Source organism: Aspergillus uvarum, assembly GCF_003184745.1.
Source record: "Aspergillus uvarum CBS 121591 unplaced genomic scaffold BO82scaffold_1, whole genome shotgun sequence".
NCBI classification, from domain to species: Eukaryota; Fungi; Ascomycota; class Eurotiomycetes; order Eurotiales; family Aspergillaceae; genus Aspergillus; species Aspergillus uvarum.
This window is the reverse complement of record NW_020291298.1, coordinates 1,021,613-1,039,379: the sequence shown is the minus strand read 5'-3', so window position 1 is coordinate 1,039,379 and position 17,767 is coordinate 1,021,613. Positions and strand designations below refer to the sequence as shown.

At 39.9% G+C, this 17,767-nt stretch overlaps 4 protein-coding genes across 4 annotated transcripts; 3 read left to right on the top strand and 1 right to left on the bottom strand.

Moving 5' to 3' along the window:
- Positions 1-21: 21 nt before the first annotated feature.
- Positions 22-1,881, bottom strand: BO82DRAFT_349818 (Aldo/keto reductase). Its single transcript, XM_025633972.1, has 12 exons — positions 1,794-1,881; positions 1,648-1,735; positions 1,570-1,583; positions 1,405-1,489; positions 1,324-1,343; positions 1,195-1,267; positions 1,017-1,146; positions 906-970; positions 711-839; positions 542-657; positions 292-455; positions 22-238 (listed from the first exon to the last, which is right to left on the bottom strand). The coding sequence occupies exons 1-12, from the start codon at positions 1,838-1,840 to the stop codon at positions 153-155; spliced, it is 1,017 nt and encodes a 338-aa protein (XP_025497520.1). The 5' UTR covers positions 1,841-1,881; the 3' UTR covers positions 22-152.
- Positions 1,882-2,364: 483 nt separating this feature from the next.
- On the top strand, positions 2,365-3,582 carry BO82DRAFT_349817 (MBL fold metallo-hydrolase). The gene has a single exon (XM_025633971.1). The coding sequence runs from the start codon at positions 2,416-2,418 to the stop codon at positions 3,277-3,279; it is 864 nt and encodes a 287-aa protein (XP_025497519.1). The 5' UTR covers positions 2,365-2,415; the 3' UTR covers positions 3,280-3,582.
- Positions 3,583-4,348: 766 nt separating this feature from the next.
- On the top strand, positions 4,349-5,200 carry BO82DRAFT_271478 (MBL fold metallo-hydrolase; the record flags this gene model as incomplete). Its single annotated transcript, XM_025630987.1, has 1 exon — positions 4,349-5,200. One exon carries the CDS (start codon positions 4,349-4,351, stop codon positions 5,198-5,200), a length of 852 nt encoding a protein of 283 aa, XP_025497518.1.
- A 696-nt stretch (positions 5,201-5,896) lies between these two features.
- BO82DRAFT_257963 (bZIP transcription factor) lies at positions 5,897-7,109 on the top strand (the record flags this gene model as incomplete). The annotated part of the gene is made up of 3 exons (XM_025630917.1): positions 5,897-5,956; positions 6,023-6,965; positions 7,027-7,109. Coding segments are annotated over 3 exons (1,086 nt in total), but the record flags the coding sequence as incomplete, so codon positions are not given.
- Between the last annotated feature and the right edge of the window lie 10,658 nt (positions 7,110-17,767).

Sequence of the window (17,767 nt, the reverse complement as noted above, 5' to 3'; positions counted from 1 at the left end):
AGATATAGGAATAGCATTCGTCTTGATAATGGAACCATTGATGTGTGCGGAGGGGTTAGGCAACATCCAAGAAATCCCCGAGCTTTACTTGCAAAACCCTGCATCCCACAATATTTGTCAGATTGAACACGTGTGTTGCATAAGAAAAGCATTCAAGCCCGTTTAGTGAAGACGGGTCTTCGGCTTGCCGCTTTCTCCTCTGGCTCATTGAAAATATTGATATCCCAGCGGGGCTTGTCTGTATCTGGTTTAGGTTCTCTGAATGATGTTGCATGCTGGGTGGAAACCTACAGTAGGAGTATGGAATATTGTAGCGCTTTCGGTCTTTCCCAAGGGATTCAACATTCGAAATCTCTTCATCCGTCAAGGTGACGGACTTGAAGTTTTCGCGAATACGTGAAGGGGTCACGGATTTCGGAATCACGCTGTGGCCACCAACCTGAGCCCATGCGATGCTGAGAGACATTTCGATCAGCACATTGCCTGTAACAAAAGTAGAACTGGGCACAGGGTTTTGATGTAAGGGATGATTCGGCCATACACAACGTTAGCGCCGCTGACTGGTTCCCCGAGCCGTTCAGACGCGGAAGCTGCGACTTCCTGAATGACAGGGTGAGTTATCACCAGAGGAAGCCCGAGGTTGTTATTTCCAAGTGGCTTTAAAGTTATGGGTCAGAATATGCACATGCCGCTATTTTGGGAAGGCTGACCGAGTATGCCGTGATGTGGATGCCTTTCTCATGGCAGTACCTCACCAAATCATTGTCTAGCAGGAAGGGGTGGCGTTCAACTTGGTTGACAGCAGGGATGACGCCGGTGCCCTTGATAATAGCGTCGAGCTAAAGAGCCAATTTGAGCTTTGGGAGCGGCATGGCGCAGGGGGAGAGAAGAGGGAGAATACTGACCTGCTCAACGTTGTGGTTAGCAACTCCAATATTCCTTACCTTGTCCTTAGGGAGTTGAGTCATGGCTAATGGAAGTGAGTATTTATGTTTTGACCGGGCAGAAAAACTGACCCTTCCACGTGTCAATAATAGAGACAGTCTCGTCAATGAGTGCATCGCCGCGTTCATGGCTGCTCGACGCATCGAGAGGAATAAATTCATCGCCTTTCGCGAATGCCACGGGCCAATGAATAAGATAGAGCTGGCTCATTAGCGGATCATCGTGTAGCGGTCCCAAGGAATGACACACATCAATGTAGTCGATGCCTATTTCCTTCAGACACGCATCAAGAGCGGGTTCAACCTCTTCAGGATGATGTTGGCTGTTTCGAAAAGTAAGCAACTCGGACCACCACAGCGAGAGGGGAGGCTGAGGTACTTGTTCCAAAGCTTGGAAGTCTGTTGATAGGCTTAATCAGTAACTAGAGTAAAGTGATCTGAGGAGGCGACTGCGGCATACGATAAAAATATCCTCACGCTTCAGACCAGGAACCTCCTTGTACGCCCGCTGAATACCTTTCGCGATCTCGCTCTGATTTCGGTAACTAGCAGCGCGTGGTTCATAAAATTAGTACAGTAATGACACTATCCAAAAAAAAAAAAAAAAGAAAAGAAAAGAATGTACATTGTAGCCAAATCCTAACGCGCCGAGAAGTGATGAGCAAATCTTTCCAAATCGGATGAATTTGAGTCTCGGTATTACCAAGTGACGATAACCTATCTTCAAGGCCTCATAGACTGCCTCGCCCACTTGCCCGGGGGCTGATTGCCAGGTACCAAATCCCAACTGGCTGTTGGCATGTCAGCGTACGATTTCGTATTGATACTGGAGGCAAGGGCGTCACAGACGGGATTGAATAGCCTGATCTTAAAGTGAATTCACCAAGATGAGCCATTGCACGAATTGACTTGGAGTGATAGAAACAATTGGTTTAGGTAAGGTGGGATAGTATCAATGAGAGCTAAACTGATTACAAGGGGAAACTGTATGGCATTATATAAAAAGGAGGTTTGCTCGGTTTGCAGTATTATTGATACGGTAGTGACATCACTACGGTAATAGTCCTCCTGTACGAAAAAACCCTCTTCGAGGAATTAAATCCATTAACTATTATGATGTTGGAAATGAATATGACTTACGGTACAGAAGTCGCCCGCATTTTTGGTTTAGCTTTCGTGTCCCAGGTAAACTAAGCTTCGGTATGGCATCAAGACCGGGTGCGGCGGAACCGGCGACGCTCGGTGATCAGTAATCCACATAATCAATGCAATAAGTGTGATGTTCTAAAGTGAGTAATGACTTCAAACATGTGACGTACTTCGTCTGTAGTCGATCAATAATCAAATTGGGTTTGCGGTTGTCTCGGGATTAATAAATGTCTCAAGCTTTCCAGAAACCAATATTGGGGATCCATGAGTTATTTTCATCACACCTTCAAAATCTTTGTCTTCTCTGACAGATCGTCTCACGATGAGTTGCCAACTCCAAGTCGACGTATACACTGCTCCGCCCATTCTGATAGAGAATGGGCATTCTGATCCTGACAAGCGATGGTTTTCACCGATCTGCAGTACCCTCGTTCAAGGTCCAAGGTCTGCAATCCTCATTGACACGCCTATCTCTGTCAAGCTCTCTGAGGACTTGGTCAAATGGATCCAAGCCACTGCCCCGGGAAAAGAACTCCGCTATATCTACACGACCCATGCCCATGCAGACCATTTTCTAGGCAACCCCGTTGTTTTGCGCTCTTTTCCAGAAGCGAAATGTGTCGCCACTTCCACTGTGTCAAATGCCATTAAGAAAGACTGGCCCGAAAGCCTTGGAATGTGGGAAAAGATGTTTCCTGGTGGTCAGATTGCGGGCAATCAATCGGTGCCGGAGCCTCTATCTAGCAGCGGGGAATTTACTGTTGATGGACACAAGTGCTATGGGATTGACGTGCCACACTCCGATACGGAGGCTTCCTCATTTCTCCATGTCCCAGATCTTCGACTTGTCGTCTGTGGGGACATTGTTTACGGCGATTGCTATCAATTTTTTGGTGAAGCCAAAACGAAGCAACAGCGTGCACAGTGGCTGAAAGCACTGGAGCAGATTGATACCCTCGGCCCTCATATTGTGGTTCCAGGTCACAAGAGAGCTACGCAGGCCAATGGACCTTACTTAATCTCAGCCACAAGAGATTATATTTTGGCATTTGAGGAGGAGCTGGCAAAAAGCAGCAACAGTGACCAACTTGAGCAAGCGATGATTTCGCGCTTCCCACAGCGTTGGAATAGATTTCTGCTAGAATGGAGCTGTCAAAGCTCGATCGAAGAAAAAGGCAAAAATTAACTTTTAACCCTCGCCAAATCAACTTGATTAGCCGAGGTGAGGAATTCTGCTACTATGAAATCTCACGCAAGGAGTTGATCTGCAAACGCAAATTGGCCACAAAATTATGAGAAAACCCGTCTTCGTTTGCGAGTAGAAAAATCGTTCAAAGCGAGACCAATAGAGAAAGGTGGTCGAGAATGGAAATCCCTAAACACAACATCGTAACTCATAGAAATGGAAGGTAGAGTTACGGCGGACGATTGCGGCCATCGGGCAAATACCCCTTTTTTAACGATTTTCACAGCTGAGTCCATTCACCGCCTGCATAATTCTATGTATTGGTATTACATATACATGTAATTATGATATATTATAAACTAAAGTTCTGCCGGTTTTATATACTTACCACCTATTAGATTCTGTTTATAGCCTTAAAAACTATAATCTGTAATAGTTGTATTTTATATTAAGATTATTATATTGTTAGATTCTGATTTATAATTTCTATTCTAGAGATATACTTAATCTAGAAGTCCTTAAGAGACAGCTATAAATTAGGAATCATGAGTTATTATAATCTAATTTTATAGAGACTAATCATAGATCTTAGATTCTTAATACAAGCGGTAACAGGACTCGGTTATAAAAGGTGTATTTGCCCGATGGCCGCAATCATCCGCCGTTGTAAAGTGGACGAATTAGTAAACATCGAAGGGAGTAACTAATTAACGTGGCGTTCCAATGCAAACGGGTACTTAGTAAGTAGAAGCTTGCTTAATGCAGCAGCCATTCCAATGGGTTGGGTGACTGGGATGACACAGCACGACTGGGGCTGCGGGAGACACGCGATGATGATGATGATGATGATGATGCAATCTCATTCCAGCGAAAAAAATCCCGATCACGGGTCAAGCTTCACGAACCGATTGTTACACACGCCACGGCTCTCGATGATCAGTAATTCAAAATCTCCATTATGACAAATCCTGAACCCCGTGCCAGCTGTAGAATTTATATAAAGTCAACCTGAATCATGTCACTCTCAGCCATCAAATACTAAAAATTGATCTTTCCCTCCATATTCACCATGAGTCTACAAGTGGACGTTTATGTCGCCCCTCCTATCCGGGCCGAAACTGGCTCTGAAGATCCTTCCAAGCAATGGTGGTCGCCCATCTCCTGTACATTGATTCAAGGACCTACATCCGCGGTGCTGGTTGATACGCCAATCTCGGTTCAGCAGTCAGAAGATTTGGCCGCCTGGATCAAGACCACAGCCCCCGGAAAGAATCTCCGATATATTTTCACCACTCACGCTCACTGTGATCACTTTTTTGGCAATCCGGTGATTCGAAAGCATTTCCCAAGTGTTGTGTGTGTTGCTACTTCCCGCGTTGTTCAGGGAATTGAACGAACATTAGCCACTTCGATTCCCCGGTGGACGGGATGGTTTCCGGGCGGCCAGTTCCAGGCTGAAGAACAGATTATCCCAGAGGCATTGCCAGAGAGTGGAGAGTTCTCGATTGACGGCCATAGTCTCTTTGGTGTGCCCGTTAAACATTCTGATACAGAGGCTTCATCCTTCCTGCATGTGCCAGTCCTTCGACTCGTCGTCGCCGGGGACATCGTGTATGGTGACTGCTTTCAGTTCCTAGCAGAGGCCCGTACAGCTGAGAAGCGCCAGGACTGGCTGCAAGCACTCGACCAAATCGATGCCTTGAAACCAAGTATCGTGGTTCCAGGGCACAAGAGGGCTTCGCAAGCAGACGGTCCTTATTTGATTGAGGCCACTAGGCAGTATATTCTGGCGTTTGAAGAAAAAGTGAACCAGCTGCGCGATGCCGATAGGGTTGAGGAGGCGATGAAGAAGCGTTACCCACAGCGGTGGAATAGATATCTTTTGCAAGTCAGTTGCGCAAGTTCTGTGAGCGCGCTCTGATTTGCTCTCTTGTTTTCATAGTTGGAGTGGGGGGCAATGAGTTACTACCATGAGCCCTAATTCATGGAAATTCCACCTATCGAATTGGTACAATTGTCTGCCATATGGTCATAAACTGTAGCTCATTTGACTCGGGAAAGCTCGTGTCCTTGGCAGGTCAGGTGACTGTTGGAGGCAATTTTGATTACTGAACATTGCCCGAGGCTCAGAAATATGGGTCGGTTTTCCTTTTTCGCCACCGCAAATTATTGGTTTCGAGCTGGAACGATCTAGCACTGTAGCTTAGTTGTCCTACACACCCCACAGTTTCCACTTATATGTTTGTAATTGTCTTCTCAAATTCGATTATAGATCAAGCCAGTTTTCGTCGACCTGTCTCGGATTGAGACTTTCTGAGTCTTACCAAACAGCCCTACCCACCTACAGTAATTGAATCACGACCCACAGCGCCCCATCTGCTGTTGTCAGCCTGGATCCATTACTTTCCCCCTCTCCCTCCAGTGCCTACACCTTACCAACGGACATTGGCGGGTCTTTGCCGTTGAAGAGAGGGATGACGCACTGCCGCTAAACCATCGGATTGATGCCAGCATGCAGTCTACTCAAAGATCCTTAGATTCCCCCATCTCCGCAATGATCTCAAACTGCAAGTCCTCACAAGTTAGCAAACCATCGAACACGGCAGAGAAGCCCAAGCTCAAAAAAAGGGGTCGACCGCGCAAGGACAATGACAGTCTTGCAGAAATCCCGGCAGAGGTACGTCCCCTAATAGCAGTCTTCTGTAGAAGAACCTTTGGCTCATGTTTATTAAACCAATGTAAGGAGCGGCGTCGCAATCAAATTCGGTTAGCACAGCGTGCTTTCCGTGAACGCGAGAAGGCCGCGTTGTCGCAAAGCGACGCTCGAATTAGCCAGCTGCAGACATCACTCATGACAATGCACAGTATGATAACCTCTTTCGGGCAGGATTTGTCTAAGAGCGGGGCACTCGCGCTGCATAGCGATCTTCATCTGAAATTATGCAGCCTCCTGGCAACTTGTGATGCACTGGCTGAAGGCTACGAGAAACTCTCGGCTGGAAATCTCCTTTACCCTGCCGTGCATGACCAGGAATTAAGAGACCCTGTAGACCCATGGGTCAAGCCATGTCCAGGTGATTTTCGTGCTCAATCGATTCGAATATTGCATAGCCACTCATCGTCATCACCATCAACAACCGTCTTAGCCTCCCTTCCCGAGCTCTCCCTTCCTGCTCACATTTTCACCCCACTGAAGTCTATCTCACGAATACAATTATCGCAGTTTGTTCATCAAGTTCGGCTGGGATGTGCACATTACGCCCTCTCGTCCTTGCAAAATCCCGCCATTACGACAGATCAACTCCGCAACAAGTTCCGCTTCCTACTCAGTCTTATGAGCCGTGAAGATTTGACATCATATTTCGAAGCCTGCGTGCACTATCATGAACACCCCGAGCGTATGCTTAAGTTCGAACGGCTTCCCTTCTTTCGCCTTGGTGGCGCCGGCACTCACTTTCCCGCCGTACCCTTTCCAAACGACAACCACTGTGCCCCCGTCCACAACGATCCCTTGCAAGAACTTCCCCCAGATATCCAACGCCACCTGCATGGGAAGTGGTTTGACAGTAGCGATCTAGAGGGTCTTTTGCGAGAACGGAAAATCCATCTGTCAGCATACCCGCCTTCGAAAGGCGCACAACTTCCATCGACTGTCAACGTGGTCAACGCATCGATTTTGATCAAGTGTAATTGCTTTTTCGATTTCTACCATTTTCTTTCTTATGCTAATTTTCTGGAATTTCCTAGATCTTGTTCGTACGAGTATCTGCCTTGGTCGTTCGCCTGGTTGGCGACCGAGTGATGTAGAGAGGGCCTTGCAGATGTCCTCTTGGAAAGAGATGATTGGACGATCTATGTCAAACCTGACCACTACAGGCATGTAGTCTGTCAGGGATCATTTAACTCGAGAGTTTCTTACTGGACGACTCTGGCAATAATCAAGGTGGCCTCAATGGGGATGGTCTTCAATCGTCGTCATTCGACTTACGCCCATGCCAACTAGCGAAGTGTACAACAACAAGTACGTTTTTCTTTGCTTATGCACAGTATTGTTACTACTACTTCGGACAAATATCTCTAAAAGTTGCAATAAAATTCCACTGTGTTTCTAATATCGATAAAATATTATCACGAGATATTCTTTCATGATTTATCTTCTGGTTGTTGGATTTTATAGTATATTTTATATATTGTATCTGCCTATTAGAACATTTCTCACGTTATCTTTAGGCTGCTGCTTGATATCTAGGTAGATATATCTGTAGATCTCTGGCAAATATACACAAGGTCGCAGAAAATATCGTCCAAATATGATCAATAAGGCAGCGGTAGTTGAAAGGTTAAAGCTATGCTGCTTGTTGTTGAGAATTTATATCACTTAGTTTGATTAAATTAACAATTAACAAAGAGATTCGAAATACAAACTAACATTAGTAAGTAACGCTACTATTTTTTAGTATGCATGCCAGATACACGAATCTCACCAAGCCAACTGCCAGTAGTCCGGGACAAATTCCTCGCGCCCTTCCAGCAGCTCCTGGAACATGGCGCTCTCGCCGATCTGCCCCAGTAATGAGACAATATAGGCCGCCACTAATCTCCTCAGAATGTCGCCAGGTAACGTGTCATAATACACATATCAAAACAGCTTCACCACAACCCCCACATTGTCCTCAAACAGATAAACCGCGTCAGTTTGTTTGTAAGCCTGTGCAGTACTAGACCAACAAGCGGCAGGATGTTGTAGTAATCCGCCAAGATGTATAGCTTTGCGTGCCAGAGAAAGACGGGTTATAAGTCATCTTCAGCGTGAGCGGTTGGTACAGAAGCAAATGTGAGACCTTAACTTGTAGAGGCGAGGCCATGCGATGTTTTTTAGTACACTGGAAGGTACTTAGTTCAGTTTTTAGTTTGCTAGGTCTAAGACAGAACTGCTATCGTTATGGTTATCATATGATTATGACTATCCAAGTGCGCAGCCGGCGCGGCAATCCAAATTCAAAGGCAAAATAGACGTGCTCTTATACGTACTAAGTCGTAAGCCAATGTGCGCGTAGATCATAGTTACCTGCGAAAGGGGTTTCCGAAATAATTTGCCGACCCAGACAGCCGGACTGCTCTCCGCTTGGGAGTTTTTCGTCGCACGACAAGTCATAATCCTGTCGAGCGGCCCGGACTTATCGCTGCGCAGAATAGCCCATTGCTTACAAACTCTAAACCGGCGAAGAGGGGAAGTTGCATTCCGCCCCTATGAGCAGGTCAAGTCCAATAAGCATAACTATTCAAGGACATCTCTCCCAGAAGGTCATCCGTCCCCCACAACGAAGTGCGAGAATGAGATTAAAAGGCGATGAATAGTTCATCTTATCCTATTGAAGTGATACCACAAGATCCGAGAGAAGAAACGAACATAGAAGGGTAGTTTGAGCTTCGCTTAACAGGTACTTTTCGGCGATGACATCTGCGCGAATGCTGTTTCTTTGCCCCACCATAATCGTTGGTGATCCAGGAATTATTCAAGTAGCAGTGTCAATGCACATTTCAAGATAATATGTAATAGTACGCAACGAAACAGGTATAATACCCGCCCGGTCAGAGATTTGGTGTTGAGTCATGCCGCAAAGATGGCTTAGGAAGCTCTCATGTGACTGTCCGCAGCCGAAACAGCTTCTTGCTCTTTCCTGTGCCTACAGATAGCAGATGGTTCGAATGTGTTGGAAACCCATCCTTTTTGATGATTTCCGTTGGTATAATTTCAAACCATATTAAGTTTCTCCACGAACGCGGTACAAGCCGCACTTCTGGACTTGCGCAACATGCTTCGTGACATGTTATGAGTATGGGGTAAACGTTTCGAATTGTTGGATAACATGGCGGTAATCAGCCCAATAGCTCAACCTCGCGAACGGTATGGATTGTAAAGTGGCACGTGGTGACTGGCAAAGGCTAGACAAAGATTACAGATCGCTATCCAGAACTACTTGTTTATCGGCGCACGACATCTCCTGGATCGGTCAGCCAGGTCCGTGCCGCTAATTCTGTGCTAGCGCGCCCGGGATTCTTGGACCCGATCATAAAGCAAGTTCCAAGCAGCACCTGTCACATTGATAGGCATGTTACTGCACAATAACAGAGAAGAAAAGAAGGGCTAAATTAGAAAGGTGGATCTGAACCCTGTCAGAGTGGGTCACCACCCTGCCTGGAATGCTTGTCTGTCTCCGCGACCTCATGTTCATCTAATCTCTCCTCATATGCCTTTCTCCACATGATTGAATTTACTGCTTTATTCTTTATTCTTCCTTATTTATGTTCACATTGTCAAGATGAACCTTCAAGTCTTAAGGTACTACATCCCTCCGCTGTATGGAGGTTGAATATATAAATTACTGGCTCTGCTTCACCGCCACGGCGAAGATCAGTATTGGGCTAAGCAGATACAACAACCGACCGCACTGACTTTTCGGTAAGGTCTAGCCCCGCCATGTACGGAAGACTATTTGGAGGGACTAAGTTTCAGGAGAATTAGGCTGAGGCCATACAAATTAATGATATTAATTGATATATATAGCTAACAAAGGAAGTTGACTATATTATGTAGTGTCTTCTGCTGTGTTAGATAGCCCGGCGACCTTAGGCTATTGTTATGGGACCAAGGCCCTGATATAGAGCTCGGCTTCAGGCACCAGTTGGCACCTGAGGCCTCGCATGCTATGTACCAAACTAGCGCTAGCTTAGCACACATATAAAAGAATTTTATACAAACAGATAAAATAGCTCCCCAGCTATTTTTTTTGTTTAAAGATACGTTTTAATTAGTACAATCTATCTGTTTTATAACATTAGAAATAGCTTTTTAAAAAGGTCCTAGACAGAGCCCGACTAGGCGTATAAATAGAATGGAACAGAACTAAAAGAAATATTAGAATAATATGTTGTACAATACCTGTGGCATGCGGCCGCCAGCCCCCACTTTAACACTAATATTATTACTGATTTGTCGGGCTTCCAATCCAGGTTTTTATATTAGTATAAAGCTGACCCCTCTTTTCCAAGATATATATAAATACTGAAAATCCTTAGGGGGGTTGGAGAACCCTAAGAATTAATCTTATAATTAATAAAAAACTACTTTTTAACTGCTTTTACCTTATCTAATCAATATATCTACTGTATTAAATAGTTTTTAATAATTTTTAATTCTTCTATCTTTAGTTATTTAAAAGAAGTAGTATACCTTTTACTAAATCTTTACTAAAATCTTTTTCTAGTATTTTATCTGCTTCAGAATAAAATTATCCTATACAAGCAGATATTTAAAAAATAAAAGCTACTATTTACCAATTAGAATAGTTAAAGGAATTAAAAAAATCAAGTCTAAATTTTATAAATTAAATAAAAAGATATTAAACCTTTAGTAGAAATAAGTTAATATTATATAAATTATATCTTATCCTAAGAAGAGAAAAAAAAGAAATTAAACTTAAAAAAATCCTTATATTTTTTTTAATTTAGTCTATAATAAAAAACTAAATGGATTTATAACCTATAATATACTATAAAAAGTACTTTTTAAAAATATTAAACTAAAAACTAAAAGATTTTAGCTGTAGTTAGCTATCTAGACTTTACCTATTAGTAAAAATAGTATTAATATATTAATTAAAAATTATTAAAAAACTGCAGAAAAGCTAAAAGAATTATAGGATTATTTTATCTAATAAATCCTCTTTTTATTTAAAATACTATTATTTTACAGTCTAATACTATAAAACAGCTTAAACAGGCCTATTAGCAGAAAGATTAAAACCTAAAAAAATTATAGTTTTATTTAAATACTTTAAAACAATACTTTAAACCAAAATAAAAAAATAAATATATTTTATTTTTTTTCTAAGTTAGTACTGGAGCTTAGTTAATATATATATAAATATATATAAAAATTACTAAAACCTTGAAGAAAAAGTATGTATTACTACTTATTACTGGAATATACTAATCTATAAAAGAAAATAAAAGTTAGATATTTAAAATTATTTAAATAAAGGATTTAAAAAACTAAGATTCTTATAATAAGACTATAAGTCTGCTTTATTAAAATCATATTAAAATCAAAAGAATTATAAAGGGGAAATACTTTATTACTATATATATAATAGTAAGTTTTATTTTTTAAATTATTACTTTTAGAAGAACCAAGATAAAAGTTAAAAAAAACTAATAGAAAAAGAATTTTAGTTAAAAAAAGCTCTATATTTTTAACTGAGTAGCCTAAAGTAGGGACTGTTACTTATTTTACTATATTTATTTTTTTAAAATACTTTTAAAACCTATACAGACCTAGATTTATATACTAAATTTAACTTAATTAGCTACTAATTTATTCTATAGTTCTATTTAACCATAATTTATTTTACAGTTTTATTAATTATTACTATTAATTATTTTATTTTATTTACTTATAAGATATAAAAAACTTTTATTACTGCTACTAATTTAAAAAGGACTATACAGTTTTTTATAAAATCTTATATAAGTATTAACTAAAATTTAGAACTTTTTAAAAGCCCTATTTTACTTTTTATAACTATTTTAAAGGACCTATATATTTATCTATTTATATAAAATTATTAATAATAATATAAAATCTAAATAATAAAAATTTTAATTTTTTATAAATTTAGATAAGCTTGTTAGAATCTTATTTATATCTATACTATAATAAAACTTTCTAAAGATATTTAATTACCTAATAATAAAAATCCTATAAAAGATCTGAAGGAAGCAATTAATAAAATAATAATCTTTTTAAAATTTTATAATCTTTTTAAGATATTTTTTAAGCTGTTTATAATAACTTCCTTTTTATAGTGTTGTACAATACCCGTGGCATGCGGCCGCCAGCCCCCCACTCCGACACTGCTATCGTTACTGATTCGTCGGGCTTCCAATCCGGGTTCTTATGTCAGTATGAAGCTGACCCCTCTTTTCCAAAATGTATATGAGCACTCAAAATCCTTAGGGGATTAGGGATCCCTAAGAATTAGTCTTGCAATTAATAGGAGACTACTTCTAACTGCTTTTGCCTTGCCTAACTAACGTGTCTACTGTGTTAAGTAGTTTCTGATAATTTCTAATCCTTCTATTCTTCTGGTTACCCAAGGAAAAGTAGTATGCCTTTTACTGAATCTTTACCGAAATCCCCCCAGAGCACTTCATCTGCTTCAGAACAGAATCATCCCATATAAGCAGATATTTAAGAAGTGGAAGCTACTGTCCACCGATTGGAACGGTTAAAACATTTGAAGGAGCAGGTCCAAACCCTACAAACTGAATGTGGAGCTATCGAACCCCTAGCGAGAACAAGTCGACATCGTACAAGTTATATCTCGTCCTCCAAAGAGGAAAAGGGAGAAATTAAACTTAAAGAAATTCCTACATTCTCCCTTCAATTCAGCCTACAACAAAGAACTGAATGGATTTGTGACCTACAACATACTTTTGAGGGCGCTTCTTGGAAGTACCGAACTGAGAACTGAAAGGTTTTAGCTGCAGTCAGCTATCTAGACTCTACCTGTCGGCAGAGGTGGTATCGATATATTGACAAAAAATCACCGGAAGACTGTAGAAGAGCTAAAGAATTATAGGATTATTTTATCTAATGGACTCTCTCCCTTATTCGAAACGCGGCCACCCTGTAATCTGATATTATGGGACAGTTTGAACGGGCCTATCAGTAAAAAGATTAAGATCTAAGAGAGTTCTACTTCTATTTGGATACTCTAGAACGATACTTTGAGCTAAAATAAGAAAATGAACGTGCTTTATTTTTCTTCTCTAAGTTAGTACCGGAGCTTAGTTGATATATACACGAACATGTGTTGAAACTACTGGAAACTTGAGAGGAGATGGTATCTATTGCTACTTATTACTGGAATATGCTGACCTGTAAGAGAAAATAGGAGTTGGATGTTTGAAGCTATTTTAATAAGGGCTTTAAAGGACTGAGATTCTTACAACAAGACCACGAGTCTTCTTTATTGAAATCCTATTAAAACAGAAAGAACTATAAGGGGGAAACACTCTGTTGCTATATATACAATAGTGAATTTTATTTCTTAAATTATTGCCCTCAGAAGGGCTGAGGCGGAACTGAAGGAGAACTGATGGGAAAAGGACCCTAGTTAAGGAAGTCCCTACACCCTTAACTAAGTAGCCTGAAGTAGGGACTGTTACTTGTTTTACTATACCTATTTTTTTTTAAAACACTTTTGAAACCCATGCGGATTTGGACTTGTGTGCTGAAGTTGATCTAATCAGCTACTAATTTGTTCTGCAGTTCTATTTAGATGCAGCTTATCTTACAGCTTTATTAATTATTGCTATTAATTATCTTGCCTTACCTACTTATAGTGTATGGAAGATTCCTATTACCGCTACTGATTTAAAAGGGACTATATAGTTTTTTGTAAGATTTTGTATAGCTATTGACTGAGATCCAGAACTCTCTGGAAGCCCTATTTTGTTTTTTATGACCATTTTAAGGGACCTATATGTTCATCTATCTGTATAGAATTGTTAATGGTGGTATGAGGTCTAAGTATTGGAGGTCTTAACCCCCTATAAATTTATATGAGCTTGCTGAAACCTTACCTACATCCATGCTGTGATAAAACTCTCTGAAGATGTCTGGTTATCTAATAATAAAAACCCTGCGGAAAGTCCGGGAAAACCTATTGACTAAGCAACAATACCTTTAGAACTTTATGATTTTTCTGATGTATTTTTTTTAAGCTGTTTGTAACAACTTTCCTCTTATGGCCCCTCTGACTATACTATTGATTTAAAAGAGGGTGAAACCCTGCTGTATAGGCCTATTTACCTTCTTTCTTAAGTAGAACTTTAGTCCCTTTGTTGTTATATTGACGAGAACCTCCAGCTAGGGCGGATTTGATTCTTAAAGAGCCCTGCAGGGGCTCCTATTCTTTTTGTACCAAAAAAGGATGGAGGTTTTTGATTATGTGTGGACTATAGGGGACTTAATAAGGTTTTAGTTAAGAATTGTTACCCTTTACCTTTAATTTCGGAGATTTTAGACAGGATTGCAGGAGCCCAGTACTTTTTAAAACTGGATGTCTAAGATACTTATTATTGAATTTGTATTAAGCAAGGGGACGAATAGAAGACAGCTTTCCAAACCTGTTATAGATATTTTGAATATTTAGTTATGCTGTTTGGCTTGACTAATGCCCCGGCTATGTTTTAATACTATATCCATCTAGCTCTCTATAATATCCTAGATCTTTTTTATATCGCTTATTTAAATAATATTCTTGTTTTTTTTAAGAACTATTCCTCCCATACTCTTTATTTATGTTAGGTATTGGAATGCTTACAAAGAGCAGATTTTTATGTCAAACTGTTGAAATGTACCTTTTTCTAAGACTATGTTGAGTTTTTTGGATATGTTATATCTTAAGGTGGCGTTTTAATGGACTTTTAATAAGTGTCTGATATTCTTAAGTGGCCGATCCCAACTATATACCGTGAGATCTAAGTTTTTTTGGGATTCTGTAATTTTTATCGGTGCTTTATCAGGAATTATTCCTTGATTGCTCTGTTATTAACTTCCCTTCTGAGAGGTGCTTAAGAAGGGAAAAAGTCTAGAAAGGTCAAATTTACTACTAAGGAAATAATAGTGTTCCGACAACTTTTTTATAGCTTTTAAACTGTGCTTTTATTAAGGTACTTTGATCTACAGAGACAAATCCGAGTAGAAACAGATGCTTTTTAATAGGGTATGATAGGAATATTGTCCCAGCCAGATGATTAAAAAGTATATCACCCTGTTGTATTCTGGTCTAAGAAATTTAATAGTTCTGAAACTTGCTATTTGACCCCAGATTAAGAGCTTTTCGCTATTATTTATTTTTTTAAGTATTGGTATTAATACCTTGAAGGGCTATTGTATACAGTAGAGGTTCTTTCAGACTATTAAAATCTCTAGATATTTATAAAACAGCTGAGACTGAATGGCTGTTAGGCTTGATGGTATATATATTTTAGTAGATATAATTTTATTATTTGGTATTGGTCCGGCAGGCGCAACCCTACTGACCCACCGTTAAGAATAGAAAAGATTTCGGAAGTCCTACCTGATAAGGAGGTTCTAAAAATAATGCAGTATTAGATAGCTGATAAATCCTTAACGGATTGTCAACTAGTCCAGGTGAAACCCCAGTCTGAGTATGACGAGACATCTTTATAGGAGAGCCCTAAACTTAGTACCTGTATAGCATTAAGCTTTTAAAAAGGTTAAAAGGACTGGGAAGCCGGTATAAAAGCAGCTGACTGGGCTGTTGGAGTAAGAGTATTTTATAATCAATATATCAGTATATTGGCAGTGTTCCGAATATATAAGTATAAGAACTCCTTATATCCTAAGATTAATAAGGAACTATATTCCCTGATCAGAAGAATCTAAAAAGAAGATATGAAAATATACTGTTGAAAACTTGCCGTTTTACAAGGCAATCCAGGACTAAAGCACTGGGGAATTAATAAGAATAATCTTATTACTTATAAGTACTGCTTGTATATTCCCGCAGGAGAATGCCTTCGGCAATGTTTACTTAGTTTTTATTATAATAACCGGCTAGTAGGCTATTTTAGGCAGTTAAAAATAGAAGCCTTTTTTAGATGGAAGTTTCACTGGGTAAACCTCTACAAAGATGTGGTTACCTATGTTAGGGAATGTCCGGTCTGTTAGGGGATTATTTTTGCTAAGTATAAGCCCTATAGCAAGTTTGAATCCCTGCTGATTCTAAGTCGATCCTTTAGTAAACTATTTATAGATTTTATTACAGAACTACCCCCTGTTATGACAAAGAACAATATTTGGGATTCAATCCTTGTTATTATTAATAGGTTTACAAAGTGGTGTTGTTTTCTTCCTGTTTTATGTACTATTACTGCCCCAGAACTTGCTGAACTTTTTTATAGAGAAATTAAACTGTAATATGGTCCACTATAGGGTATAGTCTCTGATAGAGGCTTTCTTTTTACCAGTAAATTCTGGTTTTAAGTAGTATACCATACCCAGGTTAAACTGCAGTTATCGACAGTGTTTCAACCTTAAACTAATGGCTAAATAGAACAGATAAACCAGACTTTTAAGCAATATTTATATTGTTTTATTAATAAGAATCAGCTTAATTGGCCGGCTCTACTGCCTTCTGCTTAATTTACTTGTAATAATGCCCCAAATTCTACTACTGGGTATTCGCCTTTTAAGGCCCTTATGGGCTATTCGCCTGATTTTCATCTTCGTGCCGAGGATGTTACACCATAGAAAGGGGTTCCTGCAGCTAAAAACCGAATTGATAAATTAGCTGTATTGTGAGAGAAGTTACAGAATTACTGGCGAAAAGCTAATAAGACCTAAGTAAAATGCTACAATAAGAATTATCAACCGATGACCTTTAAAAAGGGTGATTTAGTAAAGCTGTCTACCAGGAATCTAAAGATTAAGGCCCCATTTAAAAAGTTAGCCCCCTGGTATATTAGGCCCTTAAGGGTTCTAGCAGTTATTAGGACCCAGGTATATTAAATATCTCTGTCTGATTGTTACAGTCAAATCCACAACATCTTCTATGTATTATTATTAGAATAATAGGAATCTAATACAGAATCAACAAATGAACTCCACCCCCCAGAACTGGAGGAGGAAGAGGAGTTTGAAGTTAAGGATGTTAAAAATAAACAAATCTTTAAAAGCAAACAATATTTTCTAGTTAAATAGAAGGACTGGCCGAGTGAATATAATAAATAGGTACCGGAGGAATCCATAGAAAATGCCCAGTAAGCAATACAAAATTATAGAAAGTAAAAAAAGAAGTCGGGGCGGTAGAAAAATTCTTATTTCTAAATATAAGGGGAGCAACCGAACTACTATCAAATTGCTATATTAAATACAGTTAAGAGATTGTATTAATATGCTTAATCAAACAAAACACCCCTGCAAATAAGCCGGACCCCTGTTGAAAACCTACCGAACAGAACCAGAGCAAGGTTGTTCCTATTAAAGAATATGAGCAGGGAAGGGCCAAGTGTCCTTAACCTTCTGAATGCAGTGACCCTGAGGAGATTCCACATCACTGTACATGGCCTCGACCTCACGGCAGATCCCAGTGAAGAAAGCCTGCTTGGCACTGGTCCACAAAATGTAGCCATCATTACCAGGGAGGAGGTGGAGCATAGTCGGATCCTCAGCGATGGCGCGACGACCCGCAACGAACTTGTAATAGAAGGGGAGATACGGCTGGAAAATCAGCTTATGCTTTAACTGGAAACCTATAGGGAAATGTACCTAAATCTTGGCCTTAGAAGATCCGGTTAATTTGTGTTTATAGTGATGGGCCAGCTCGGCAGCCTTAAAACCAACCGCAAGTGCCAGGGTCAACTTGCAAACGGGAAGACGAAGCTTAGAAGA